Source organism: Elephantulus edwardii, unplaced genomic scaffold, assembly GCF_000299155.1.
Source record: "Elephantulus edwardii isolate Elephantulus edwardi_28Jun2011 unplaced genomic scaffold, EleEdw1.0 scaffold00168, whole genome shotgun sequence".
Taxonomy (NCBI): domain Eukaryota; kingdom Metazoa; phylum Chordata; class Mammalia; order Macroscelidea; family Macroscelididae; genus Elephantulus; species Elephantulus edwardii.
In genome coordinates, this window is record NW_006399918.1 from 3700805 (window position 1) to 3711288 (window position 10484).

The 10484-nt window shown below is 36.8% G+C and overlaps 1 protein-coding gene across 1 annotated transcript; it reads left to right on the top strand.

The window, feature by feature from the left end:
• Nucleotides 1-5277: 5277 nt before the first annotated feature.
• On the top strand, nt 5278-6210 carry LOC102865044 (olfactory receptor 10J1-like). The gene has a single exon (XM_006895440.1). It carries the CDS (start codon nt 5278-5280, stop codon nt 6208-6210), a length of 933 nt encoding a protein of 310 aa, XP_006895502.1.
• The last annotated feature ends 4274 nt before the right edge of the window (nt 6211-10484 follow it).

Consider the following 10484-nt stretch of genomic DNA (forward strand, 5'->3'; position numbering starts at 1 on the left):
TCTTTATGTTTTCTTTGGTCTGCAATGCAGCCCTTCAGGAATCTTGCCTTAATACAGTTCCCTTTTCTAAACTGTGTTGTCCTCCTATTATGAAGTGGCTGAGTGGTGTAAGACCAGGTGCTCCCCTCAAGCAATTTCTGTAAGGGGGATTTCAAGACCATTTTTTTTCTTGCAGTTCAACATCCTAGCTGAGAATGCTGAGAAAATCTTTCCCCTGCTTGGAGATCTCTGTCCCAAACTCTGTTGTCCTGTTTGACATGTGGGATGGCCCCACAGCTGCAGAGGTAAAGATCCTCAAAACAGGGATCTTTCCCCATGGAAGTTTCAGTTCTCTTTATCCCCACATGCACCTGAAAGCGCTGACTCTGGAGAATAGTGAAAACGAAGTATATTTATAACCATTTTAATACGTCTGACTGTTAAGTTAATTATGATTCATAATTCTTCCACTGGGTTTTCAAGACTGTAAATCTCAACCAGAGGAGACCGTACATCTTTCTTCTGTGGAATGACTGCGATTTAAATTGCCAACTTTTCAGTAGTATCCCAACAATTAACATTTTAGGGTGGTTATATTTATATGGACAGATCATCAGCTGATATGAAGTTTATTTTGTTTCTGACTCATAATGACCCCATTTGTGCAGAGGAGACCTGCTTCATAGTTTTTGATGGTACAAACTTCAGGAAGCAGCTTGACAGGCTTTTCTTCTGAACCATCTCTGTGTGTGATCAAACTTTTGGCCAGCAGTCAAATGTTTACCTGTGTGTACTGCTCAGGGATTCTAAAGCATAAACATGGTGGCAGAACCATGGTTCTTTTTATAATCAGCTGTGGTGGTGTTGTGTACCATAGACTCAGAACTAACTCATAGCTAACATTCAAATGAGTTTTCAGAGGCCATAAATTGCATTTGGGAAGATTGCCCATCTTTCTGCCTCACAGCATCTGGTGGATATGAACCACATACTGTTGGCCTAAAAGTGCAATCCCTTACTGCTAAGTCACCAGAACCCCCGTTAGGAAATAGTAATTGAATAAAATATATTTGCCATTCTATCATAGGTAATGGATAATATCCAGCCTAGAACTTACTGTGTTTTCCCAGATTATGATGAAAAGGTATAGAACTATGAGAAATCACATGTTTAGATGAAAACTAATAGTCTCACAAGGGGAATTTGGATGTGTGTCATAATATTTTTTTTATTTTAGTAATGAATCTTTTATTACTGTTCAAATTCAACTCATTGCTGTCCAGCTATCACTGAGACATAGCTAACCCAATATATACTGATGTATCACCTATACACTTCATAATGTTGGGTTGTTGTATTTTTTTTAAAACAAAATCTTTACAAGTTAGGCTAACTTTATGTTTTATGCACCTATGTGCAGTGCAAGCTCCAGTACGGTATTTCCTTACTTTAGAACTCTATTCTCTTCCAGAGCTGTGATTTTTTTTTCTTTTTTAACCCTGGTGCCAATGCCACAGCTTCATAATTACTACAGCATTATGACAATAACTCTCATTGCCTTCCAGTAAGAACTGATTTATAACTGACTCTCCAGGAAGTTCTCAATGCTGTAAATTACCTCAGAGGAGGATGCCTGCCTATCTCTTGAGTAGCTGCTGGTGGATTTCAATCACCAGAGATGTGTGGCCTTTGGGTTAGCAGTGCCACCACTTATGGACTAGCTCACTAAAACACCATTGCAGTATAATAACAGTTTTTAAGGATAAATCTTCTCATTATATTTTTGTTTATCAAGATTTTGTGAGCTATATTGACCTTTGTACTCAATAAAAATTTTAGTAACCATTGTTAAATCAACACATAAAGAATAAAAACCAATATATTTGGAGTTATGATTTAATTGAAATCAGAGATCTGGATTAATTAGATTACTCATAATATCAGAACTCCAATTCATAAACATGAATCTATCTAACCATTTATTTCCATCTTATTCAGTCATCTTCATGGAAATTTTGTACTTTTCTTTATGAAATTCTTAGTCATAAATATTTTAAATCATTTGAAGCTACGATAAATTGGAACTTCTTTACATTGCATCTGCTATGAGTTTGTTAAACGAGCTCTGGTGGCCAGTGGGCAAGGAATTGTGCTGACAACCCAAAGCCTTGTAATTTGAACCCACCAACTGCTCCACAGGAGAGAGATGGGCAATCTCTTCCCAAGTGATTCACAATTTCTGAAAACCTGGTGGAGGGTCAACTCTGAGTCAATTCTGACTCTAAGACACATAACAACAACACAACAACATGAGTTTGTTGAAGTATAAAAAATGCAATGGATTTTTTAAATACCTTTTTTTTTTAACCAGAATGCTTTTGGAAACTTTTTCAATGTTGTTGTTGTTAGGGACCATCAAATTGACTACAACTCATATCAACCCTATGAACAACAGATTTGACTATTGCTCTACCTTGTACCACCCTCATGCTTCCTGTCATGCTCAAGTCCATAGAGGCAGTTACTTTGTCAATCCATCTTGTTGACGGTTTTCTACTCTTGCACTGAAGTTTCTGCTGGGAAATAGTTACTCAACGGTTTTAATAAGTTATCTGCAGTTTCCATTTAATTTGTATATATACAATCTCATCAAGTATAAGAATGTTCATATTATTTCACCCTTTTCAATCCTGAAAGTTTTTATTTCTTTTTCTTGCCTCTGTGGGCTGGTTTTAGTATTCAGTACAATGTTGAAGATAAGTGGATAAAGCTATTATCTTTATTTTGTCCCTAATCATAAAAAGAATCCTCAATATCCTAAAGTGATCTTAAGAGAACCCCTTCAATAACTCACCACGAAGTGTGCTATTTGTTGTAGAATTGCTGTGCAGGTGTTTTATTGAGCACTTTGATGGCTAGTACTTGGAAAGCTGCACTGTTAACATAAAGGTAGGATGGCTTCGACATATTAAATCCAGAGGCTCCTCTGGAGAAAGACAGGCAGTCTCTTCACATTGTTACTTATAGCCTTGGAAATTGATGGAAAGTTGCTAAAGTAACAGACATGAACAAACTTTTTTTAATCATTTGTACTTCTCATAAGTAGATACTGAGTTTTGTAATTTTTTAAAATGAATTTGCAGCTATTGAAATGGTTGTATGATTCTTCTCTCCTTTAAATGATTTATTTAGGTAAATATGTAACTGGAGTGTTTTAACGTTAAACTAATTTTGCACTCTGAAACAAAACCAACTTGGTCCTATACTAATTTTAGACAGGGATAAATTTGGCTCGATAATATTTGTTTAAGGAATTTATAGTTATGTCTATGATTGCGAGTACCTGGTTAAATTTGGTGTCATGATAATCTAGCTTCATATAATAAATTGGGAAGTAATGTCTCTTTTTCTGTTAAACTATTTTGTTTAGTACTGCAATTCATTTTGCCTTGAACGTGTCATGGTCCTTATTTGGTAAAAGTCATTGCCTTTTGCTTATTTGTGGATTAAAAAAGCCCCCTACCTCTATTTTTAAAACAAATCAAAGCACTTTTCATGCTTTCTACTTCTTGATTCAGTATTAATGATTTTTTTAGGACTTTGTCTATCATCAAAGTTCACAAAAGTACTAGGACAATGTTGTTCATGATGTTACTTTGCGATGATCTTATATCTAAAACTCCCGTAGTTGCGTTCCTTTATTAACTCAGGTTAACTTGCTTAATGGCCATTGAGTCGGAAACAATTCGTAGCTAGTCCTCCATTGGATTGGAGTGGTTGTAAATCACCTAAAAGGAAACAGCCCAATTTCCCTCAGAGTTTCTGGTAGATTTGAACCTCCAGAGAGGTGCAGCCTTTGTGTTAACAGCACAACTCCTTATGAACTATGGTAACAGAGCTCATCAATTAAAAATGGAATTTATTTATAACTCATTTAATTTTTTTTTTGGTCAGATTCATTAGCGGCTTACCTTTACCATTATGAACATTTTCTAATTTATTCTTCTTTTATATATTAGTATCTGCTTTGTATTATGTTATGTTATTCTACTGTTTAAAAAAGTCTTATTTTTGTAACTTCTTTGAGTACATAAATTAAAAAATATTAAATATTTATCAATAAATATATATTAATATGCTGTTGTGTGCCATAGAATTGGAACCAAGCCATAGTTGACTCTTTAGTGGGTTTTCAGAGGCAGTTAATCACTTGAGAGGAGATTGCCCCTCTTTCTCCCATGGAGCAGTTGGTGGACTCAAACTGCATGCTACATTTATTTATCAATAAATAGGTAAATATTTATTGATAAATAAATCTGTGTTAATAAGTACAAAGTTAACTTGGCCACATAAGGACAAACACTGCATAAGCCAATTATTGTAAAAATAGAAGGATGATTAGAAAGATATGTGTGAAAATCCCAAAGGGGAAGGAGACAAGAGCAGAGGAGTAGACTGTAGGGAGGGGAAGAACTCACTAGGATGATGGAGGGTGGAGAGGAAGGAATTACAAAAGCTCCAATGGGGACCTGAAAAGACAGGGTCATAGTGGGCATAGAACAATGGTGATAAATTTTATAAAACACAATATATATATATGAATGATTTTATGAAACACAATGTGAATGAAAGAATGTGTTAAACACAATGTACATGAATGAAACACACTACACATGAATTTTGTATGAAAATATAAAAAATTGTTTTAACTTTGAAAAAATCAAGAAAAATGATTAAAGCTAAACTATATCATTTTGTTGGTGTCAGGTACTATTTTATATATTTGGAAGAAATTAATCCTCAGAAAAAGGGATTTTTAAACTATATATTTTAAATGTTATATATCTTTTCAATGTTACATGTTTTAGGATGGAGTTTTTAAAATTAGCTTACAGTTCTAAAGATTTTATCATATTTGTTAAGTATGTGTTTGTCACTTATTTAGACTATCAAAGGTTGCAATTTTCCAAATCATCTCTTTGTAACACTTTCCACTTAAATCATGTTTTCTGAAGATCTGTGATAACACTCCTAAAAAAAAAAATCCTGTTTTGGACCATTTTTATAGACCAGGGTTGGCCATTTTTTAAAAAATGGCCCTAACATATTTGAAGGGAATACTTCACATAAAAGTTTAAATTTGTGTTGCTAAATATTTTTCTGTAACTTTCTTTTCAATCCCAAGACTGGGTCTTTGCTCTCCACCTTCTTTGCTCTTTATAGTCTTACTTGCCAGAGATCTCTGGTTCCAGTAGAGGATGTTGACTTGCTTTTTGTTTTTCAGACCGGGGGAACTCAATGAGGAGCGTCAACCATACAGGGATAAGAGAGTTTGTTTTTCAAGGTTTCTCCAATTTTGGAGAGCATCAGCTCACACTCTTCGTGGTGTTCCTCACTCTGTACATGTTGACCATAGCAGGTAATGTCATAATTGTGACCATCATCCGGATTGACCATCATCTGCACACCCCCATGTACTTCTTCTTAAGTGTCCTTTCCACTTCAGAAACCTTCTACTCTTTGGTCATTATCCCTCGCATGCTTTCCAGCCTCATAGGCTTGAGTCAGTCCATCTCCCTGGAGGGCTGTGGGACTCAGCTCTTTTTCTTCCTTGGCTTTGCCATCACCAACTGTCTCCTGCTAGCAGTTATGGGTTATGATCGTTATGTGGCTATCTGTAACCCTCTTCGTTACTCAATCATCATGAATTGGAGGGTCTGCACCATACTGGCATCCTCGGTCTGTGCCACAGGATTCTCTCTTTCACTAGTTCAGGCAGTGGCTATTTTCAGACTACCCTTCTGTGACTCATTAATCGAACATTTCTTCTGTGATGTTCGCCCTGTACTGGATCTGGCTTGTGTTATTCCAATCATCAATGATATCTTTACCTTAATTATCAGCCTTCTGGCCATCACTGTCCCAGCCACTTTTATCTTCGTCTCTTACGTCCTCATCATTTCCACCATTGTCAAGATTGCCTCCGCTGAAGGCCGGAAGAAGACGTTCTCCACCTGTGCCTCCCACCTCACAGTGGTCATTATTCACTATGGCTGTGCCTCCATTGCTTACTTCAAGCCCAAATCAGAGAACACCAAAGACCAGGATCAGTTAATCTCAGTGACTTACACTGTTATAACTCCCTTGTTGAACCCTGTTGTGTACAGTCTGAGAAATAAAGAGGTTCAGGATGCACTACGCAGAGTGATGGGCCAGAAATCACTTTCATAAAGTGAAGAACTCTATCTAAATGATTGTGTTCAATCTTCCAGGTGGAAGATTATCGGAAAAGATATAGATCTAGGGTTTAATGTGGTGATTGGAGTTTCATGCATCACAAGCAGGGTGGGATGTAAAAGGGAAGCTGGGGGGCTAGGCACTAGTAATTGATTCACATTTTCTCAGTCTGTTTGCTCATATAATAAAATTACAGGTTACTTCATAGACCTAGAAATAGATATCTTACTGGCTGTACTCCAGGTAATGATTTTAAGTTCAAAGAGTAATCTAGTGTTCATCTTATGCTTAAGTACAAAATGACCCGTCCACTTTGCTGAAGTATAAACTTCAATAAAAACACCACTTAACTGAATCTCTTCTTAATATAAATTGGATACTTGGACAAGGGGTTATTAGAGAAGATATTATGAAGAAATCTAATTACCTCAAATTTTATCAAGATAAGCAAAGCAAAATTTAGATTTGGAATGCACTTTAAGCCTCCTAGAATGAATATTTTTCAAGCATCTTACTATTCATCATTTATGTGTGGATGAGGTCTCAAACAAAAAAGGGATTGGAGAAGGCTATGACTAATTGTGTGTAAAAGACCAGAAAGAAGCACGGACTCTTGCAATGAGGCAGCTCCTGTGAAGAAAAGGCCATGTAATAAAGAAGCTATGTGATAGAGTACGTGAAGAGGACCATGTGGAAAAGAAGAAAATATCTCCCCCATCAACAGAGCAAATAGCAGGGTCAGAGAAAAAGAAGGATACTCAGCGAGTTGATGTTTGGAAAAAACATGCTATGAAATTGGTTAACAGGGAACAAAAAATAGAAACAGACCAAAATTTGAACATCCCGTGATAGAGGGGTAGGGATATTAGGTAAATGGGGTGGGGGGTTATATTAAAAACCCCTTGTGACTCATAGCTGACCCTCCAGTGGAATTCCCAGCCTGTAAATTACACAGGAAGATAGTGTCCACCATTATCCCTCGGAGTTGAAGGTGGACTGTCAGAGAAGCACAGCCTTTGACTTAATAGTGCAATTCTCTATGGACTACACCACCAGAGCTCTCTAGAAAAATTAGAAGCAGACTTGTATTGAAGCCTTCTGGGATAAGAGGAAAGGGGAAGGCAGAAGGAAAGAGGAAAAAAAATATAGAAAACATCTTCTAATTGGTTCCTTTCCTTCACCTTACTATGTCAGGTCACATCGAGAAGGAATGAAATGAAAATATTAAAGAGGCAACATAACAACCCTGATAAATTAGGTGGTTTAATGACTTTTGAAAAGCTGAACATAAGTCAATAGTAAGGGATTTTGACATGAAACTTACATCAAATTGAAGCAAATGGGTTATAAAAGGAACAATAATAGACTATTTACATTTCTTCACCTCAAAAAAGTTTTAAAAAAAATGAATCTGAGTAAACATTAGAATTAATTTTTGAGAAAAATTTGTTGTTGTTGTTGTTAGCTGCCATTGAATTGAGTATGATTCATAACAGCACTCTGAATAACAGTTCTGAACACTGTCCTGTCCTATACTGTCCCAGCCTCACAGTCTGACAGGCAGATTGCTGCAGTTACTGTCTCAATCCACCTGGTTGAGGGTCTCCCTTCCTTTCCATTGTCCCTCCACCTTCCCAAGTATGTTCAAAGTATTCAAGATGAAGTTTCAGCATCCTCGCTTCCAAGGAGCGCTATGGTTGCACCTTCTTCAACACATATTTGTCCTCTTGGCAGCCCCTGAGATAGTCAGTACTCTTTTCTAACACTAAAGTTCAAAGGCATCAATTTGTCTTCAGCCTAGTTCTCAACAGCATAGCAAGTCATTGAAAAGACCATGGTCTTAATCAAGCTCACATTATTCCTCAAACTAAAATCATTGCTCCTCAGTAAGTTGGAGTGGTCCCTAACTACAGACTTCCCCAGTACTATGCATTTCTTGATCTCCTCGTGCCAAATATATTGAGTGTGGATACAAGATGAAGTCAGAGACAGTTACCGTATTTTCTCCATCTATTATGATATTACCTATTAAGCCAGTGGTGAGAATTTTTGTTTTTTTGAGACAAAGTAGGTATTGAATAAAACTCAAATTATTAGGAATTGTCATTATGGATACATTGTTGTTGTTGTTGTTGTTAGGTGCCCTCAAGTCAAGTGTGACTTATAGTGACCCTATGAACAAAAGACCTGAACCCTGTTCTATCCTGCACCATCCCCACACATCCTGACACACAAAAGCCCATTGCGTCAGTCACAACATCAATTCACTTGATTGAAGGCCTTCCTCTCCTTCGCCTTCCTCCTCCCTTCCCAGCATTATATCTCTCTCGAAGGAATAACCCTCTCTTAGCAACATGCCCTTTGAGCTGTGGTGTTGGATAAGAGCACTGAACATCCCATAGATGGCCAAGGATAAAGAGATAAGTCTTTAAGAGGGTGCAGGCAGAGCGCTCTTTGGAGTCAAGAATGTTGAGGTTTTGCTTCACATACTTTGGACGTGTTGCTAGGAGGTGCTATTTCTTGGAGACGGATATGACGCTAGGAAGGGCAGAGCTAGGAAGGGCAAAGGGTGGGCGAAGGAGAGGAAGGCTCTCAACCAGATGGATTGACATGGTGACTGCTCCAATGGGCTCTTGTGTGTAAGGAAGTGTGAGAATGGTGCAGGATAGAACAGCTTTCAGATCTTTTGTTCACAGAGTTGCTATGAGTCGTACTCAACTTGATGGCCCTAACAACAACTGCAAGCAACATACCCAAAGTATATATAGACAAAGCTATTGTACTGGAATATTTGTAAAAAAATTTGTAAATAATTGTAAAAAGAACGAGTTGAATGCACAACATTTTCACTGTAAAACAGAATTTCAAATGTACAAAGCAAGTGTATATTTTATAGGGTATGCAGATACATTCATAAAATGTAACTAAATTTTTTTGCAATTCTATCTACTTTCTAATTCTGAGCTCTCAATTTTGTCTGATAGAAAGAGTCATCTGTCCTTTTTTATGTTAACTCAGGCAATCATGAATCAAAACTCCTTTTATTAGTAAACACAATGGAATTAAAGGATCTGTACGTTCCATGTTTCCCCATTGTCCTTGGAGGTAAACTCCAATTTATGATCACTCCTACTGCCCGTGCTCGAGCTTATGTGTTGTATTTGTTGTTATTCATAAAGATGATTTTAGTCTTGACACATTCTTTGATCCATGATCTCAAATTACCCTGTATCTTCTTTGTGACCCTCTTGATACTACTATACATCCAATGACTCTCTCTTATTTGGACATTCACCTTCACCCTAGACCATGTAGCAAGAGAGCCCAAGACTGACTGCTTTTGAAGCATCTGCCTGTTTACCTCACTCATTCATTTTTGCTTTATCACTTGGAAACTACTCTGGATTTATGACTTCTCTAAGAAGTGAAGAGCATAAGGGGTATCAGTTTCAAAAGAACAATATATTGATGGAGGAACAGGAGTCCAGGCCCCTTCCTTAATGTCTTACAACTAACTCCAGTGCTCTATCTCCAGTCACTGTCTTTCCAACGCAGTGGGATGCCTTTCTTTTATTTTGGCAGAGCTTTGAATTCTTCCCAGCTCTGCAGTTTGCTATATATTTCACTTATTGGGCTTTTGCTATTCAGAATATTTCTTTCAAACTAAAAGAGGTTTCTCTTTCTAGAAAAGTTTGCAAGAGTTAGTAAACGGCTTTAGCCTTTAGGACAAATATTTCTGTTTTCAGAAATTTCATTGACTTCTTTTTTGTTGGCTTTTTTTTGGTGTGTGTGTGTGCATCCTTCCCTGAGGCAAATGAATGTCTTTGGAACAATGAGGAATAACAATAACAATTTTTAAAAGCAGAGATGTCTTATTATTATGCTCTCTTAATATTATCCAGTTACATTTTTTCTTATGGTTTATCTTTGTGGAAATTCAAAGAGCATGTATTTGTCATTTGGAACCTCCTCTTCTAAGAAAAACTCCTATGTTTTAAGTTGATTTATTTAAAAATGAAAATTCTATCCAGTAGTGGGTGAATCTCCATAAGAATAGAATTCTCACCTTTCCAAAGTGGAGAACATTTATATCAGCATCAGGTTCTTCCTACATGCTGGGTAAAGATTTTATATCTACATACACGGAAGTAACATATGGATAGAATGTGAAAATGGATGAATCAAATCATTAATATCACATGCAGAAAAATCTTGCTGTTGTTGTTGTTATGTGCCGTTGAGTCGGTTATGACTTATAGCGACCTTAT